Source organism: Chiloscyllium plagiosum, chromosome 36 (genome assembly GCF_004010195.1).
Source record: "Chiloscyllium plagiosum isolate BGI_BamShark_2017 chromosome 36, ASM401019v2, whole genome shotgun sequence".
NCBI lineage: Eukaryota > Metazoa > Chordata > Chondrichthyes > Orectolobiformes > Hemiscylliidae > Chiloscyllium > Chiloscyllium plagiosum.
The window spans coordinates 19,363,716-19,383,114 of NC_057745.1; the positions used below are offsets into that span (position 1 = coordinate 19,363,716).

The 19,399-nt window shown below is 39.4% G+C and overlaps 1 protein-coding gene and 1 long non-coding RNA gene across 8 annotated transcripts in view; one reads left to right on the forward strand and one right to left on the reverse strand.

Moving 5' to 3' along the window:
• tcf12 (transcription factor 12) overlaps positions 1 to 9,823 on the reverse strand; it is a 330,257-nt gene extending 320,434 nt beyond the window's left edge. For 3 of the 7 annotated variants that reach the window (XM_043677467.1, XM_043677465.1, XM_043677466.1), the window contains exons 1-3: positions 9,284 to 9,437; positions 8,436 to 8,528; positions 7,768 to 7,840 (exon numbers count right to left, since the gene is read on the reverse strand). In XM_043677467.1, coding sequence (XP_043533402.1) covers positions 7,768 to 7,840; positions 8,436 to 8,507 — 145 coding nt within the window. In that variant the 5' untranslated portion in view covers positions 8,508 to 8,528; positions 9,284 to 9,437. Of the gene's footprint in view, positions 1 to 7,767; positions 7,841 to 8,435; positions 8,529 to 9,150; positions 9,176 to 9,283; positions 9,439 to 9,737 lie in introns of those variants that run through there. The other 4 variants (XM_043677468.1, XM_043677462.1, XM_043677463.1 and 1 more) reach the window with 3 other exon arrangements.
• Positions 9,417 to 15,589, forward strand: LOC122541021. The gene is made up of 3 exons (XR_006309492.1): positions 9,417 to 9,504; positions 9,757 to 12,137; positions 13,997 to 15,589. It is a non-coding gene; the product is annotated as an uncharacterized LOC122541021 (long non-coding RNA).
• The last annotated feature ends 3,810 nt before the right edge of the window (positions 15,590 to 19,399 follow it).

Below are 19,399 nucleotides of genomic sequence, written 5' to 3' on the forward strand. Positions count from 1 at the left end.
AGGTCAGGAGAGCTGCAGTGTGTTGTAGCCCTTTTGAACAGGGTCCTAATGCAGCTTGTGTGTTCGAGTGGTTGCTGTTGTAGTTCAAAACCTGGTCAGAGTGTGTGGCTTTCCTGTACACTTTTGTGGTGCATTCACTGTTGTGTTCTTTCTACCATCATATCCAGGAATGGGAGTTGATTGTTGGTTTCTCCTCTCTTGGAAATCTGATCCTTGTGAGTGTGGTGTTGATAATATGGAGTGTGTTCTCAATTTCTGATCTCTTAACAATAAAGACAGTGTCATCCATTTACCTGATGCAGAGTTTGGGTTGGATTTGTGGGAGATCTATTTGTTCCAGTTACATAAGCGCGTCGCAGGCGGCTTCAAAGCACTGAAGGCATCACCTGGATAGGGGACCAAAGTCTGCAAAGCAACTTCCCAGCTCGGCGAACATACCCACAAGTACGACAACCAGCACACAAACTACAAATCTTTATACAAACCTTGAACTTTATCTGTACCGCTCATGATTTTATAAACCTCCAAAGGTCACCCATTAACCTCCTATGCTTCAATGGAAAAAGGTCCCAGTCTATTCAGCACCTCCTTGTAACTCAAACCAGCAACATCCTGGCAAATAGTTTCTAAACCCTGTCCAATTTAATAATATCTTTACTATAAGATGATGGCCCGTACTGGACATAGTACTCCAGAAGAGGCCTCACCAACATCCCAAGCAACTTCAACATGACATCCTAACTCCTCAATTCAAAATTCTAAGCAATGAAGGTAGCAGATGGAATACAATGTGGGAAGCTGTGAGGCTATGAACTCTGGTCGGAAGAGCAGAGACGCAGACTATTTTTTTAATAATGGGGGAAAAAAACTTTGTAAATCTGAGGCACAAAGGAACTTAGGAATCCTGGTTCAACATTCTCCTTTGGTTAGCTTGCAAGTTCAGCTTACAGTTAAGAAGGCAAATGCAATGCTTGCATTTATTTTGAGATGGCTAGAATACAAGAACAGGGATGTACTACTGAACTGGATAAGGTTCTGGTCAGATGTATTTGGAATATCAAATGCTGTTTTAGCTCCAGCACCTGAGCTGGCTTGGAGGGCTTCCAGAGGAAATTCACAAAAACGATCCCAAGAATGAAGGACTTGTCATATGAGCAGTTGAAGAGTCGACACCGGTACTCAATGGAGTTTAGAAAGAGGGGACATCTGATTTTAACTTACAGTTTTCTGAGAGACTAGGACCTGAGGGCACAGCCTCAAAACGAAGGGATGACCCTCGAGAACTGAGATGAAGATTAGTTTCTTCAGCAAGAGACTGCTGAATCTGTGAAACTCTCTACCACAGAAGATAGTGGAGTCAGAGTATCTTTAAGACGGAGATAGACAGGTTCTTCATTTGTAAGGAGATCAAGGGTTACAGGGAGAATGGGGTTGAAAAACTTATCAGCCACGATCAAATGGGAGAGCAGACTCAATGGGCCAAATGGTCTAATTCTGCTCATATATCTTATGGTCTTAACATGAAGGACAGCATCACGTTAGCCTTCTTAAATACATGCTGCACCTGCTTACTAATATTATGGACTAGAACACCTAAATCCTTCTATATCTCCAAATTCTGCAGTAATTTGTAATTTAAGGGAAACTTTTATTATTCTTCCTTGCAACATGAAAAACTTCACTTCTCCCACATTATAGTCCATGTGCCAGGTATTTGCCCATACACAATCTGCAACATTCTAATGCCTGTTCGACAATGTACTATCTTACCGATTTTGGTGCCATCTGAAAACTTAGCTATCATGCCTTTATTGCTCTCATCCTAGTCATTGATGTCAATTGAAAAAAGCTGAAGTCTGGCATACACTCCGGCAGGACGCTATTCATTACATCTAACCAATCAGAATAACAAAGATTTATGCATACTCGCTGCCATCATCCAAACAATCTTCTACCAATGCTGGTATGTTACTCCCAACAGCATGAGCTCCTAGTACTCTCCACTGTCCTTCTTGAAATGGCACCTTGTCAAATACATTCTGGAAATCCAAGTCCAGTATATTTAGAGACTCTTCTTTATCCATGGTGTATGCTACTCTTTAACAAATTTTATTGGATTTCTTTGAAAGATTATTTCGCTTTCACAAATCCATAGTAACTCTTCCTGAGCAATTTTGAGTTTTTCAACATACCTAGATATAATCTCCATGATGACACCTCCACCAAGATAACATCAAGGTAACGGGTCTATAGCTTCCTGCCTTCTGACTGTCTTTTCAAATGGAGGAGTTATGTTGTCTATATTCCAGTCCAACTAACCTTTCCAAAATCTAGCATATATGTAAGTTTATCAACAGTTCCACCACCTCATAAGTCACCTCATCAAGACCCTCAGATGAACTTCATCAGTACCCAAGAACTTGTCAGCTCACAGCTTCAATCTTCTCATACCCTGTGAGGTTAATTTCAAGTTCCTCCCACCATTTTATCTTCTGATTGCAATGTGTTTGTATGCTCTATCATGAGGACAGAAGCAAAATCTTTCATTTCACCTGCCAATGACTTTGAGCATCAATAAACCTTCCACTCTCACCCACTCAAGGATCAACACTTGTTCTGCTCTCTTTTCTCAATATCTGTAGAAACACTATCCCTTTTCATATTTTCTTTATTCATTCACAGGGAGTGGCCATTGCTCACCAAGCCACTATTTATTGCCCATCTTTAATTGCGCAGAGGGTAGTTCAGAGTAAACCGCATTGTTAAGAGTCTGGAGTCACATGTAGACCAGGTCAGCAGATATCCTTCCCTAAAAATGAATGAACCAGATGGGTTTATCCAACAACTGGAAATGGTTTCATGGTCATCATTAGACTTTTAAATCTCTCTTTTTTTTTAATATATGAATTTAAATTCCACCATCTGCTATGGCAGTACTTGAAACCAGGTGCTCAGGACAATACCTGGGTCACTGGATTAATAGTCTCATGATAATACTACTAAGCCAACGCCTCCTCTTATTTGTTGGTTGCTTCCCCATACACTGTAACTCTGTTCTCCAGTTAATTTTCTAATCATTACCTGCTGTTCTTTATATTCTCTCCAATCATCTGATCCACTACTAAGCTCAGCACAATTTAAAACTTTTTTCCTCAAGTTTTATACAGGTAGAAGATCCTTTATCTGAACATCCAAAAACCGAAAAGCTCTGAAGTCTGAAGTTTGTTTGTGAAGTTTTTTTCTCATTAACAAGGTTGTTTGGCGAGCAGGAGAAAGTGAGGACTGTAGATGCTGGAGTACCAGAGTTGAAAAATGTGGTGCTGGAAAAACACAGCAGGCCAGGCTGCATCCGAGGAGCAGGAGAATCGATGTTTCGGGCATAAGCCCTTCTGCAGGCGAGCAAACAGTTAACCCAAGTCGACACCCACTCGATGTGTGTCACTCAGAAGCAATATGAGGAGTGTCTGGCCAAGCAAGTTCTTAGTTAGAAGTCTGCTCCTCCGATAAGATTTTTAAAAATTTCACCATTAAACATCACATTCTGAAAACCGAAAAATTCCAAATTCCAGAAAACAGCTGGCCCTGAGCATTTCTGATAAAGGGTCTTCAACTTATACTTTCCTGAAATTTCATAAACCACATAGTGCATCCACAACTTAGAATATCAAGTATATCAACTATAAAGGAAAATTCCAAGATGTTCACTTAAACACTTGCCACTACTGCCCTTTTACTCTACCCTCTGGCTTCACTTCAGCTATTTCAGCTTTCACGTCCACAGAGGTGCCCTTACTCAAGTTTAAAATAATACTCTTTGCTCAACTCTTCACCCTTTCAAAACCAGACACAAAATTCAATCATATTATGGTCACTGCTACTGAGAAATGGCTATACGATGAGGCTATTAAGTAATCTTTTATCACACTTCACAATATCTAGAAGAACCAGCCCTCTGGTTGTTTCAAGAGCAGACTGCTCCATAAATTTTCTCGAAAAGATTCTATAAACTATCATCCAATAGACCATTACCTACTAAATTTCTCCAGTTACTGTTTTGATTAAAATCACTGATAATTTGTGTCATCCCTCTAATAAACAGCTAATATTTTTGTATGTTTTGTCACACTGTGGCTGGTCTGAGGAGGCCTGTAGACCCCTCACTTTCATAATTTACTCTACCATTCTTCATCACCATTCAAAACAATTCCACATCCTGAATAAAAGTCATTTATACAATTACAGCAATGATATCCTTGATTAACAGTACCACTCCTCCATCCTTAATGCATATCAGATAATCATTCAAAAATTACCAGCCGAGATTCTGCACTTCAATTTGATGCCTCAACCCTCACCCTGTTAAAGGCGAACCTTTTTCCTAGCCCTATGTTTGCAACCAGTACCCCAACATGGACCACAACAGATGGAGAACTAATTTCTATAAAAAGACTAAATTCAACCAACATATAAAATCTGATGTGATGTGCAGTCTTTGGACATTCAAAATTGACAGATTCTATATAAATTCCTGTGCAATGTTACTGGGGTAACAGTGCAACTTATGCAAGCCAAGAGATAAATACTCAGATCACAAAGGAAATCTGCAAGATGGCAAGTTTCTATTTAAACAATCAACAAACATTATCGTAGGTCTCAAACAGATTAATTCAGCATTGTCATCATGGTTTGTGAAAAGGCTACACAGATGTAAAACAATAACTAATCAAGGTTAGAGATCATACATGAGTAAAGTCAAGTTCAAGTTTAAATAGTAACTGCAATAAATAATTGTCCCTTGTATTCCAAAGTCTATTATTTTTAAATCTTTGAATTTCAACTTTATATTGAAGGATATATTATCTATCTATATGATTGAGGAGAACGCGGGTGGTCTGATTAGTAAGTTTGAGGATGAGAAAGATGGAGAGAGCTGCTGATAGTGAGGAGGATTGCCAGAGGATACAGCAGCATATAGACAGACTAGAGATTTGGATGGAGAAATAGCATGTGGAGTTTAATTCAGACAAATTAGATGATGCACTTTGGGAGAGCTAACGCAAGAAGTAACTGGCAGAACCCTTAATCACATCAACGTACAGAGGGATCTGGGTGTACAGATCCACAGTTCCCTCAAAACGTGATAACACAAGTAAATAAGATGGTCAAGAAGGCATACCGCAGCTTGCTTTCATCAGGCAGACCACACAGTATGAAAGCTGGCAAGTCATGTTGCAGCTGTACACAAGTTTGTTAGGACACATTTGCAATACCACACTATCAGAAGAATGTCATAGTGTCATTCAGTCACACAGCCTGGAAACAATCTTTGGTCCAACTCATCCATGCTTCCGAAAATAAACTAGTCCCACTGGCCTGTGTTTGGGCCATATGCTTTTAAACCTTTGCTATTCATATACCTGTCCAAATGTCTTTTACATGTTATATTTGTACCTACATCCACCACTCCCTCTGGCAGTTCCACCCTATGTGTGGAAAACGTTGCCCCTCAGGTCCCTTTTAAATCTTTCTCCTCTCACTTTATAAATACGCTCAGTCGTTTTGAACTCCCCCACCTTATCTACGTAGAGGCTTTGGAGACAGGCTTCAGAAATGGTTGACCAGAATGTTGCCTGCTTTGAAAATTACCTACAAGAAGAGACTGCACAAACTTTGTTTGTTTGTTTTCACTTGAATGAAAGATAAGGAGCAACATGATAGAAGTTTACAAAATTATGAGACACTGATAGAATGGATCGTCAGTCTTTTTCACCGGATAGAAATGTCAACTATATGGGGATATGAGTTTAAGGGGAAAGCGGGTAAGTTTAAAGGAGATGCAAGAGCAGAGGGAGGTAAGTGCCTGGAACATGCTGTAGAGGAGACTGCTATGAGAGATACAATAGCAATGTTTAAAAAGGCATCTTGACAGATATACAAATAGGCAGGGAATAGAGGGATATGAACAATGTAGAGGCAATAAATTTTTTAATTAGAAAGGCATCATGGGACAGCACAGTCTTGTTGGGCCAAAGGGCCTGTTCCTGTGCTGTACTGTTCTTTGTAAAGATTAGTGTTCAAGGTTTAATTGACACTGGAACCCGGATAGGCTGTGACATGTAAACCAAAGGGTTAAAACATGAACATGATTCCAGGTTTAACTGACAAATTTATAAATTACAAGTTCCATTGCGTGACTGCGCAAACTCCACACTGACATTCTCCCCACATGTGCATGGGTTTCCTCCCACAATCCAATTTGGTTAGGTGTATTAATTAGGAGTAAGTGTCAAGTAATAGGGTAGGTGAATGGGTCTGGGTGGATTACTCTTCGGAGGGTCAGTGTGGACTTGTTGGGCCAAAGGGCCTGTTTCCACACTGTGGAGATTCTATGATTATTCAAAGAATAAAGTCTCAATAGTCCTTTAAATAAGAAATCGTAAAACCAGTAGTCCATTTAAGGTTAGTTAAAACAAGAATACGTATCTGAGCAAGCAGTAACATTACTACATACAGGAATAAAATTATTCCGTCAAAAGCCTTCAGTCAAGAAACTAATAAATTCGTAAGTCTGGCAAAGCTATTTGCAAGTCCCTAACTACCAAACAGGCATACAATTAGTATTTTCGATTAACTTCAAATAACGTGCAGAAAAATGTCACTAAGGTGGAAAATTCTACTGAACGAAACATAAATCCATGTCAGTTCATAAATATCTTAATGCAGAATTTAATGTACAAAACTGCCAAAGGGTATACCATAAATTGTCCATATGACACAGTAGCAGAAGTAGATTATTTGATCCGTCAATGAAATCATTACTAACTTCAACCCCGCTTTCCTATCTTATAGCCTTATTGACTAAAAATGTGTCTATCTCAGCCTTGAATATACTTAACAGCCAGCCATTACTTCAAATCAGACCTAGAACACGAATGCAACTTTCCATTCATGCAAACTCAGTACCAAAGGTAGCGTTACGATTCCAATCTGATAAAAGTTGACAGCCAGGACATGAATACAATATAACCTTCGAACATGAAAAGCAGGCTTAATTTAAAGTGATTAATTTTAGATCTACAATACATTAGTAATTGTAATGATTTATTATGAACTGCAAGTTCACAATACAGTTTCTTCTCAGCATAGCATCACTGCTCAGTAGAAAATGCTAAGTTAACAAATGCAGAAAACATAATTATAGCCATTATTACTGCTGTCAACTGTTTCAACTTCAAGTTACAATACAAAATGCTGTAAATTAATGACAATCTCAGTACAAAATTGCAAATTTTCAGAAATTCATTTTAGATTAAACAAAAATGATCAGATTAAAAATAACAAATTTTACAATAAAATATCACTGACTTAAAAACTAAAATTCAATATTCAAACTGAAAAACAAATTTTATCTTAATTGCCCACAACATTCCTTTATAAAAAAGAATTCTATTTCAAAACATGGAGCTTACTACAGTTGTAAATACTGCATACAATCTCTGCATTCATCTTCAAACCTCCCAATTAATATCCAACCTGTACACATAAGGAGTTTAACATATCTTAGTCATCCCAAACAATTGCTGACACAACAACATTCTGATGAGAAAATTAACACTTTTCAGGATTTAGAATTTTTCTACACTAACTGTACAAAAATCAGAATTAAAATCCTAAATCTCTGCATAAAATTAGACAAAATAACCTATGTTAATAAAACCATGAGAAAATATACATACTGCAGCACTTGAGATCATATTTTAGCCTTACCTGAACCACCAAATTGACTGCTTGCCAGTGTGGTTGGTCCGTTTTTTCCACTATTAACGGGAGGAGAGAACATCTAAAAAAAAACAATGTTTTTCTATATTTTAGTAATCTATATTTTATAATATTATACTCAACACAACTGAATGTACTTAAAGACAGACTCTCCTGATAACAGAACATGTACCTTTGTGATACAGCAGTCAAGAATTACTGGTTTAAATGTTTCAAATAATAAGTTTCACATTCAAATTTATAAAAACGAATTTATGTAAATAGACAATTTAACATTAGGTTATTGCATCCATTCCTGATTGTCTCGACTGTAAATTATGCAAACGAAATTATCAAAATGAGTATTTTCTCATAAAGACATAATACTCAACGATTTATAAATTTTGAAAATATGCTTGCCACCACCATTTATCTGACAACACTGAGCAGAAGTCCATCAATTGAAAATAAAATTATGCTGACCTGAACGCGGCAATACTTCAAACTGCTTTGAACAAGTTTCCCAGTTAACCTGCCCTGAAAAACTATAAGACTCGTCTAGACATAACGGTAAACTTCAAAAAGATTATTTTTGACTAAGCTGGACGCAGGCAACGCCACATGGCTTTCAAATGATGGGAAAAGCGTATTCGTAATAAAGCCTCCAAGCATCATACCGCACTAAAATCCAGCAGATCGCTCAATTCCTTGTCCGTTCCTATAGCGGCCATCCGCTGCTGTGGATTCATCTTGATTTACTCTCACTAAACCTAAGAACAAAACAATGACACGATTTACTCAAAACCATTATTTAAAAAAAACTGCTCAGCAGACGCCTTCAAAAAGTTTATTGGTGAGGCTAAAAATAACCCAATACAACGTTCCGACTCACTAACAAGTTAAAAGACTCCAAAGTAGTTATCGTGTAAGTAAAAGTCCACATCACGTTCCAAAAACACTCTACTGCAGAAAGAAAATTCGACTCTCCGAAACACAAGAGCGCTGTACAAGAAATAAGTCAGCCGCTAACATTATTCCACATAACAAAGACCGTTTAGCCTCAACTAGCAGAACCAAGATAAATAAAAATACACCAAGTAAATAATCGGTATTAAGTTTTGTACAGCAGAAACTCCTGTTTTTTTTTTAAGTGGGGGGTTGTGGAGATAAAGGATAGGATCAGCAGTCCCTGTTTAATTTGAAATAAACAGTTTGTTGTCGATTTGAAGGGCGACTGCCGACACAGTCGGGTCTTGAAAAAGCAGATGGGGGGACACGGCGAGCTTTGGAAAATCTCCATCATCCCCTCCTCCTTAACCTAGCGCCTTGTTTTCAGAGACAGCCCTGACCCTCAGAGACAGCCCTGACCCTCAGGGTCAACCCCAACCCAACCTTCAACTAGCTCGAGCCCCGTCTCCCTCCATCTCCCTCCCTCGCGTGCGCGCGCGCGCACATACACAAGGCCAACTTTTGACGGCTGTCCGCCGAGCCCGCCCTCCCTTCGATCCCTCAACCCCTCACTCACCTCGCTCTCCCCCACCCCTTTCCAGCGAACATCCGACTGCCACCAGCGCACACTCGCCGCAGGGTGTGTGTGAGAGAGAGAGAGAGAGAGAGAGGTTTTAAACTCACTCCCGCTCTCAACACACACACACCCGTCGTCGCCGTTGCCGCTACCCCCCTCCTCCCCCACCGCTTCGTCTTCCCGGGGCCGGCTCGAGTGCCACCGTTCAACTGCACGATACGGTACGGGACCGCTCCGCTCCCCTATCTGTATCGCCCCCTTTTCCTCGGTACCCCCCAGGCTCGCTGATCAGCCCCCGCGGCTCCTTCAGGCGGACATATTGTTTTCGGAAGGTTCCGCGGGGGGGGGGGAAAGCTGTCCGCGTCACCACGCTCGGGCAGCACGCCGTATCCCTCCGAGCCGTGCTCCCTTCAGGCTCCGGGAGCGGGGCATGGACGGCGTTCGTCCTGCTAACCTCCTCTCTCTTTCTAAAGGTGGACAATGACCCCAACCATCTAAGCGACGTGCATTTTAACGTTCCGACAGATCTGGGGCCTCTTAAAGGACGGGGCGATGACCAGAAACGAATGGCAATGCAGAATCCTTTGTTTGCGCGGCAGGAGGCGGCAGTTGTGAGATGGTCACTGTTTTCCTCCCTCTTTGATTGACAGCAGATTACTGGATGGGCTCGAATTACACACATGGCCAATTAGATGGTATCTTCCTGCAGTACACAAGAGGCCAAAAATTATATATTTTTTCATCCTGGGGAAAATGTTGACGGATTATTGTAACGGACGCAAGTGGAATGATCACGTGCAATACAGAAGCAAAGAAATATGGAAACCTGAAATAAAAATAGAAAATGCTGGAAATGCTCAACAGGCTTGGCAGCATCTGTAAAGAGAGGGGCATTTTATGTTAGGGTCTCAGATCTTTCAGAAGAACTAATATGTTTCTAATGCTTAAAACCATGCAACGACCCAATGAATCTAATGAGATATTGTCCTTCCATTCCGCAGGACTAAAAATGTTCATCCTCAGGGAAAAGGTTGACTGAATATTGGAATGGACGGAAGTTAAATGGTCGTGTGTAATACTTAAAAAAGGAAGCCTGAATTGTTCTTCCATTTGTTCGTTGTTCAGGGAGCTTTTTTTTTAAATAAATTGCATATTCTAAGAAATAGGCTACGTAAAGTTTAATTAAATCGTGTACTGTTGCAAGCTAAATTTGTGATTTGCTGTGTGAAACAAAGAGCTGTGTGTAGGAAGATCAATCACTCATCCAAACTGAAGGAAAATCGAAATTTAGATTTTCCCAGTTCGGACGGAGGTCATTGACCTGAAAGTTCTCTCGTTTTCTCTTTGCAGATGCTGTCAAACCCACGAGTCTTTTGAACGTTTTGTTTTTGTTTCAACATTTTTTAGAATTCGATTTGGCTGATGGAAAAAGACACCAGTTTGCCAGCAGCACTTATAAATCATACAATGAATTAAAAGGTTCCTAAGCGTTTCATTTTCTGATTAATTATCTTTGAATTTAAGACAAAATAACTTGCACTTTTGTAATTTCTAAAGAAGGTGGATGTGCTTGGGCTATTGCAACCATCCACAGCCCCCACTTCAGGACTGCTGCTTCTGATTCATCTTTTTTCATTTACTGTACATCTTTGGAGTCACGTTGTTTATTTCATTTTGTTCCATTCCTTTTTATCTTGCATCGTCATCACTTTTGTCAATTAATCTCTATTGCTTTCACGGATCTTCCCTTTTGTTCTTGCCTCTTTACCTGCTTGTTTAAAATTCAGTACCTCTTTAACTTTTTCCAATGACAAATCAACGACCTGGCCGTTAGTCTGTCGCAGGGAGTATTTCTAGTTTGCTTTAAATTGCTGCTACCTTTTAACATTTCAGTTTTCAAACATCGGTAATATTTTGCTTTTGTTGACGTGTAACGGACTCCTTCCAAAAAGTTATCCGGTTGGAACAAGTTGCACACAATTGTCTGTTTCCGACAAAAAAAGGCCAGTTAGTACAGATGTTAATGATGTTTTGAGTGCAAAATTTCCTATTCGTGATGGGGTTTGAATCCAGGGCTTTTTTAAGGTTTGCGCATTTGATTGCTCAAGCTCTTAAAACAAAACTGGTTATTTGTTGATCACCGGATGCAGCAATCCCCTAGCGATTGGGAAGCGACGGAAGAGGAGGTGATCGATCGGCACGAAGTTGGAACCGAAAGATTCATGCAATCCCCATCACAGCTTATGTGAAACGCAACATGTGACCACTTTAGAGGAACAGCCGACGGCCCAGATTGTGGAGTTTCCTCGGCGGACGTTCAAACCTTAAGACAGCAGACAAACGTTGCCTTGTTTGTATTCACACATTGCTCCTGTCAACACACCGCGTCTCGATTGCAACAGTGACGACAAACAAGGGAAATTTTAAAAAAACGGAAGTTCGGGCACCATGCAGTCTATCCCAAAATCCCCTGCTCTTTAAAACCACAAAAGAGCTTCGGAGGGAGAGATTGGGAGAGTGAGCTGCTCAGTTTGATTCTGACCCTCGAGGGCCAGAGAGCCGCGCTCCCATTCTGCTGCTTATCCCTGACTTGGGGAAGTTGCTTTCGCTGACGGCCAGACGCTGCAAGCGGCAGCAAATAAGAAGCGAACAAGACACTGGTCGAAAACGGGGACCTTGACATTCAACATGAACAAAATCTTTAAAATTAATTCAACGCTTTTTCTTTGAAAAACTCCGCAATTTTTTTATTAGAATTTCAGATTTAAAGATGCTCCACATCGGCATAGATTATTTAATTTACACAGCAAATTAAAGCGTTCGGATAATTCAATCACCGCAATAAGTAAACAATGTGAGTATATTCGGATGATCAAACCTGTGACAGATAACGATAATTCCCATTAGAATCCTGATAGAATGGGTTTAAGATACAGTTTTCAGTAGCATCATCCTAGATGAGTGGCAAAATTGTTACACTTTCAAAGCTACACTTTGAAAATCAGCTTCTGCTAGATGATCCCTCTATTAAACAGTAGCTTCACAGAATTGCCAGTTGCACGACAAAAACAGATAGTAAAGTGCTCCTTTGGAGATAAAGATGTGTCATACCAAATCACTTCTAACAATAAATAAAGCCTGATTTATAACAACACTCCACTAGTGCCCAGAGGTCGTGGCAAGCGCCATATAAAACGGGAATTCTTTTGCCCATTTGAACTCCATACTTTAAAAATGCATTTGTGTGTAGATTTATACATGAGTGGAATTTGGTTCTGGTCAATGTCTGACTATTTGGAAATCACCCGTTCCAGCTGCTGTAGAGAATTATAGAGTCAAAGTCTTTCAGCTCATTTTACAAGTCGACACTATATTTCTACATTGTGTGTAAAAACAGAGCACTACAGGCAATTGTTTGCATTTGCATCAAATCAATCCCAAAGTTTGATTTCAGCCCAGAGTTCAAAAGAAACAATCTTTGAACGTTTCAAACAGATGTGTAAATCTGTGTTGACTTCTTAGGACAGTGATTCTTGCATTTAGATATTTAACAAAAAATATAAATCCCCAACAGATTAACGGAAATGACTTTTTGTAGGTTTCTGTGGGTCTAGTTTCACTTACCTATCTTCTAAATGTAGCAATGCCAGTCTCATACGTAGATATCAACCTTGGAGCCACCGATTAGGCATAATCTGGTGTCTGGATACAGGACATTATTTTTCCATTTTTCTTTCAGGTGTTATAATGATGTATTTCAAAAAAACTTTTTTTTAAACTTAAGTATTCTATTCTACCGAATAAGCAGACGAAAATCCCTATTCAATAATCCGAGTGGACCTGTCAATAATCTGCCTATTCTTGATGGAGTTGCTTTTAATGACTCTCGAGCTAACAATTTCAAGCGATTTAGTTTAGTAACAGACAATTTTGAAATATTAAGTGAATTTAGATATTCCAATAAGTTTGTCAAGAAATCTGCACTTTCATAATGAGTAACAGAGATCACATCTGAAATAAAATTGTGAATGCAAATTAAATCTACTTTGCAGATGTTTCCATGCATTCCATTTACTTATTCATTTGTTTTAAATAAAAACAAATCAGCCAAGACGTGATTACAGTTAGTGAATTGTCTGGACGCATTATATTGAAATTGATAATTGCAAAGAATGTTCTGCTCTGAATTTAAACAGTCTCCCGAAATGGGGCATGCAAGTATTCAAATGTTTGAACGTATTATTAAAATATTGACTACGATAATTGTAAGTCATTAGTATCTTTTGGGATTTCGCGCGATCTATTTCATGTTACAGAATTCCATGACTAAACTATGTATTTATCGTATTTTTACACCAGAGGAGGAACATACCAACGCAGTCCCGTTATACCCTGAATTAATTAGCGGGGTTGATACTGGTTTCACGCTGGTTTCTTAAGCCTACAATATCACAATAACCAATAAAACACATCTTTACTCGAAATCAACATTGCAGTCCATAGATTTAAGACAAACGTCAGAAAAAGTAGCCTTTTTTATGCTGCACAATATCTGTCGTTTTCTAAGAAAATAAATTTGGCTGACGTAATTTAAGCAAAAAAACCTCACGTTTTCATACGGTTCGGTCATTAAGTTTGCCTTCATGTATAGTTCAAGCTGGCCAGGTTGCTAGAAGTTCACGCCTGACATTTGTTTTCTGTCATTAAATGTAGGAAAAGGCATTGACAACAGCAGGAATATTACAAGTATCGCACGTACCTCTGTATTAGCAGTAATTACTGCAGCGTCAGGAGGAACACTTCGTAAAGTTGTTCGTTATGTAAGACGATTTCTGCCACCGGCATCTAGTGTCACTGCATTGTTGGCTGAACAAAGGTGCTTCCAGCTCATAGAGGGCGATGAAACAAGAACGATCCGCAGGGAATCCTTACAAAATTCCACACTTAAAAATGGCAGACAGCAGAAACAGAGATGCAAAGTGATTAAAAATATTATGAACTATAATATGCTACGTGTCTTATGGGAAACATACGTATCAGTCGTTACTCTACCCTCAAAACTGAACAAGTGAAGTACAATCGCCAATTGTTTTTGTTTCAATCACTGCAGAGGAGCTGTGAAGATTAATGGCAGATTGCACGAGTCATTTTGGTCCAAATATGATTTTATTGCAAAATACGAAAACGTTGGTTTGTTCTGTTACCGCACAGACTATCTATAGATGAGGAGAATTGTCAGGATAACTCTTTTATAAATTCAATAAAATTCTGCTCATATCTCTGGGAGGTAGACCAATATTGTGCTTCAGAATTGTTATCAGGGAGTAATTTTGTTTTCTTCTGTTCAATTGTCACAATTTTGAAATCATGCAGTTAGCGGCACCTGTTGGCAGTGAGGGAAGTAGAATTTGTTAAATCGGCCCAGTCCTGCGTCGACTTTGACTCACCTCCAGAATGATTCTCTTGAGCATCAGTTTTCAGTTCTACCGCGGTCTTCTAGAGAGCGGCAACTTTCGGAGATTTCAATTCAGCTTTTTGCTCGTTTTGAAGCTCCGTGGTACTCGCTGGATTAAAACAAAATCAAATACCTTGCATTGTGCCTTAAATAGTTTTCACTGCAAAAAAAATCTAGCTTACATTTCCTATAATTCATTTCAGAACTTCACCACTCCATTGGCTGTCAAGTGCTTCAGGGAGCTCTTTTGACTTGTAGTCACTGTCGTTTCAGGATATGAAAAGTCTCAGCTGATTTACGCACAGCAAGATCCCATAATCAGCAACGAGAAGATTGGTGTTTCACTATAAATAGGATTCTGGTGTTATCCAGTTTCTACATATTAATAAAACATTCGACATAAAAATACAACGGAAATGGCAAGTCATTTACAGCCTCATCCAATCTCCTTTCTTCATTTGTGTTCAAATAAATCGAAAGAATGTTTTCTATTTGGGCGCAGAGCTTCTATTTTTAGATAAGGAAAATACTGCAGATGCAGGAGATCTGAAATAAAAACAGAAATTGATAGAGAAACTCAGCAGGTCTAACAGTATCTATGGAGAGAGAATCAGTGTTAATATTTTGAGTCTGATATTAGTTTTCTGACGAGACGGCAGTACAATGCCATGTGAAGCACGGAGCAAACATTCACTTCTTCAATGTGTTCTAATCCCTGGAGAATTAAATGCTGACAGAGTTCATTTCACGAGTCAATACTTTCTGTGCACTTCAATATTTTGGGTAGGGAAATTCAGCATGGAAAATTACATGGACCACAGGTTGGTTGCATTGACCTCTGTCCCAGAATTATTGACCTTCTCAAGGAGCTCATAAAAATACCTACCCATGCATTCTTTCTGAGCTAAGTAGCAAATTATGAGCTGATTTGTCCATTATTATGCATCAATTCTGCATTATTGTTCAACTGAATCAGATGCACTGTTATTAATTGTTTGAAGATGTTTTGGTTGCACTTCCATTGCTGTATTAATTACAAAGTTCTTATTTCCTTCTCGTAACAGTGTACAAGTTTGGCACATGCTTTAATTCAAAACACATGCATTCCAAGGTGCATGTCTGATTTAATTGGTGGTGTTACAGTTCACACAGGAAATCTGAGTTGTTGTGGCAACATTCACTTTTCCATGCATGTTGTCATCTGAAACCATGGTTAATGATGACAGAATTTCCAACTTCCCTTCCATCAGATAGCTGACCCCATGAATCTGCCCCATTCTTACGACTTGTTTACCACATTTGGAAAGGTTTGCTGGCTAATATGTAACCTGTTTGGTCACCTTATGAATGCATCTTCCTTGGCCATGTGGGACTCAAATCCAGACTTCTAACATAAAGTGAGTCAACTAACCAATCGATCACAAGATGTTTCTATGGATTAATTAGAGACCCACACTGCACCGACCTAATGTGTGACAGCATGTCTGATGTCTAGATTTCAGCACCAGAGCCAATTATTGTATTTACAGTAAAACATCAAAAGGGGAACTCCTGAGGCACAGATGTTGTGTCCCTGTCTTTGAGTCAGAAGGTCCAGGCTCAAGTCCTACCTGCTCCAGAGGTGTGTCATAATATCCCTGAACACATTGGTTAGAGAATTTTTAAGACAACTAAAGGGAGTCGAAGAGGGTATAGTCACACTATACTTTTAAAGCTCAGGAAGGAAAGCAAATTGCACTTGGGTAAATCTATTTATGACCTTAAAGATCTCTTAAGCTGACTCCTAACTGCTAAAAGCCTTTCATTTAACTGCAAGAAGGAAACAGTTATCATGAGACATGTAACTGCACAAATAGACTAAGCAAGAGCAAAGAGGAGTGGACCAAGGTATCCCGGAGGGAATGGTCCTGGTGTAAGGCTGACAAGGGAGGAGAGGAGAATATGTGTCAGATGGTGGCATCCTGCTGGAGGTGGCACATAGGGCGGTTAATGGTTGTTTCGATATGGATGCTGATGGGGTGGTAGGTGAGGACCGGAGGACACACTTAATCTTGTCTCTGGGAAGAGAAGGGGTGATGGCAGAAGTACAGGAAATGGGTCAGACTCAGCTGAGGTCTTTCCCTCCAGGGCACATTGGCTCACTCCTCCTCCACTCCCAATAGCTCTCAACATCCCCATGGCACCTTCCCATTCAATCGCAGATGGTGTAATATCTGCCCATTTCCTTCCTCTGTCCTTACTACCTAAGGCACCAGGCACACCTTCCAGGTGAAGCGCAATGTATGTGCATATCACTCAATCTAGACTACTGCATTCACTGCTTGCAATGTGATCTACTCTGTGTGGGGGAGACAAAACACAGACTGGGTGACCACTTTACAGAACACTACATTCTGTCCAAACAAAAACCCTGAGCTTAGTGTTGCCTACCATTTCAGTACACCAACCTCTCCAGCTAAGGTTTGCTGCAGTGTTTCAGCACAGACTGGAAGAACAGCACCTCATTTTCCACTGGGACCCCCTGCCGCCTTCAACACTCAATACTGAGTTCAATAATTATTGGGCGTGAGCACCTTCTCCCATGTCCTTACCCCAAACCCCACACAACCAGTCTTGTCATCACAACCAACCTATTGTCAGCTACAAATGGTCCCCATTAGGAGCTCTTGATACTCCCAGGCTGATCTTTACCTATTCCTTTGTCAGCCCAACAATTTTTCTCTTTCTCTGGGCTGCATCTCCACCTATCATTTACTCCTCCACCACCCCATACCATTTTTATATATACCAACCTTTTCCTAGCTATGATCTGAAAAAGGGTCATTGGACCTAAAACATTAACTCTGCTTCCTCTCCATGGATACTGCCAAACCTGCTGAGTTTTTCCAGCAATTTCTGTTTTAGTTTCTGATTTCTAGCATCCACAATTCTTTGGGGTTGTTTTTGTTAAACATTTTTAATAAGTTGTTTCAATTTATTATTGAGAATAAATACAACACAATCTGATAGTTCAACTCCCAAGTGTGACTATTTTCAATTGGCCATTCTGACACATCATGTGGAATGTATAGGTGTTAAACTCTGTTTGCAAGTTCTGCTGTGCAGTGCAATAGTTAATGCACTGTGGCACTGAGCCATTTGTTTATGGAGTTTAGTACGACATTTAACAAAGCTGTCAAACAGAAGTACTTTAAACATGCGTTATTGAATAGTAAACTTTGAAGTAACTGCAAATATTGTAATTAAATTTACTTTTTTAAAAGAAATCTTGGCTCTAGAATCTTCACACACTACTTTCATGTGAGCAATTGACTGTGCAATAAAAAAAATTATAGAAAAATATTTGTGACAAAATAAAAAGAATCTGACTTTGTCTCCTCTAAAGTATTTGATGTTAGATTTAAAATAATTGATACACGGAGGCTTCACTAGAAAATCGATTCAAAATACAGATACCCCGTGTTAAAGAACTAGAGAGAAAATAGGCTCTCTAATATTTTGATTGAAACGTCAATGTCAGACAGGTGCAAATTCTGCTGTGTTTCTTGCATGGTTATTGTTGAGTCGAATAATATGTTCTTGGGAAATGGGCAATGATACTAAAGCAGAACTTATTAGCCTTCCTGAACTGTCTCCAAAGTGGTTATGGTTGGTTGCCTTCTGGAACCACTGTAGTTTTCCCACATTGCTGTCACATTGGTAGTTACAATATTTTGGATCAACAGTGATTTAGGAAAGGTGAGATCTATCTAAGTTAGGACAGTTTCTGAACTGAGGTTGCAACAGTTCCTGTGAACTGGCTGCCTTTTCTGTTGGAATGGTGAAGGTTCAGCTGAAGAAGTGAGCAATATTGGAAAGCTCAACAATGCATCTTTTAGCTACTATACAGTACATTCATGGTACAAAGATGCCCACAAAAAAAATTGTGTTCTTCATGAGATCGGGGTAAATAAAAGTCTATAAACGAACAGCTGGATATACTAATGCACCTCTTATGGCCTCAGGTGACAGAAAATGCCTTGCAAACCTTGCCAAATGATGATGTAAGAGCAACAATTCAGAATTTATGAAATATCAATGCACCTTGGAACACTGGGGTAGCCAGACCAGACAGGACACTGCTGTTGTGATTGTACAATGGCATAAGAGGTGTATTTTGTCCTTGGTTCTTTTTTTGAAACGAGGTTTTAAGCCATAGGTATTGAGCTGTCTATTCAAGCCAATAAAGTAACAGCCTGTAAGGCCCTGGAACTTTTTTATAAAGTTGGAACAGTAGAAGCATCATGAATGGGTGGAGTCAAGCTCACACGGAACCAGAGTTTTAATTTAGTTTTCAGTATTTGCTGGGGTTTTGAAGCTGGCTGTGGAAGCTGTCTCTTTCTTTCTCTCACAGAATTTTCTCTCTTTGTTACAAAAAAAAGGTGGAGTTCTCTTTCTGCTGTCAGAATCACACGTGAGACAATCTGTTTTCTGAGTTGGCCTTTGCCAAGGGTGTGTTTATGGGATGTTATCTTATTGGAACAGTTGCGATTTAGTTAAATAGTCTATTTATTCTGTTAACATTTCCAATAGGGTTAAAGGTACATAAATTCTTCCTTTCTATATTTTGCATATAGGGTAAGAATAAAGTGTGTTTTGCTTAAAGTTGAGTAGTGTAACCA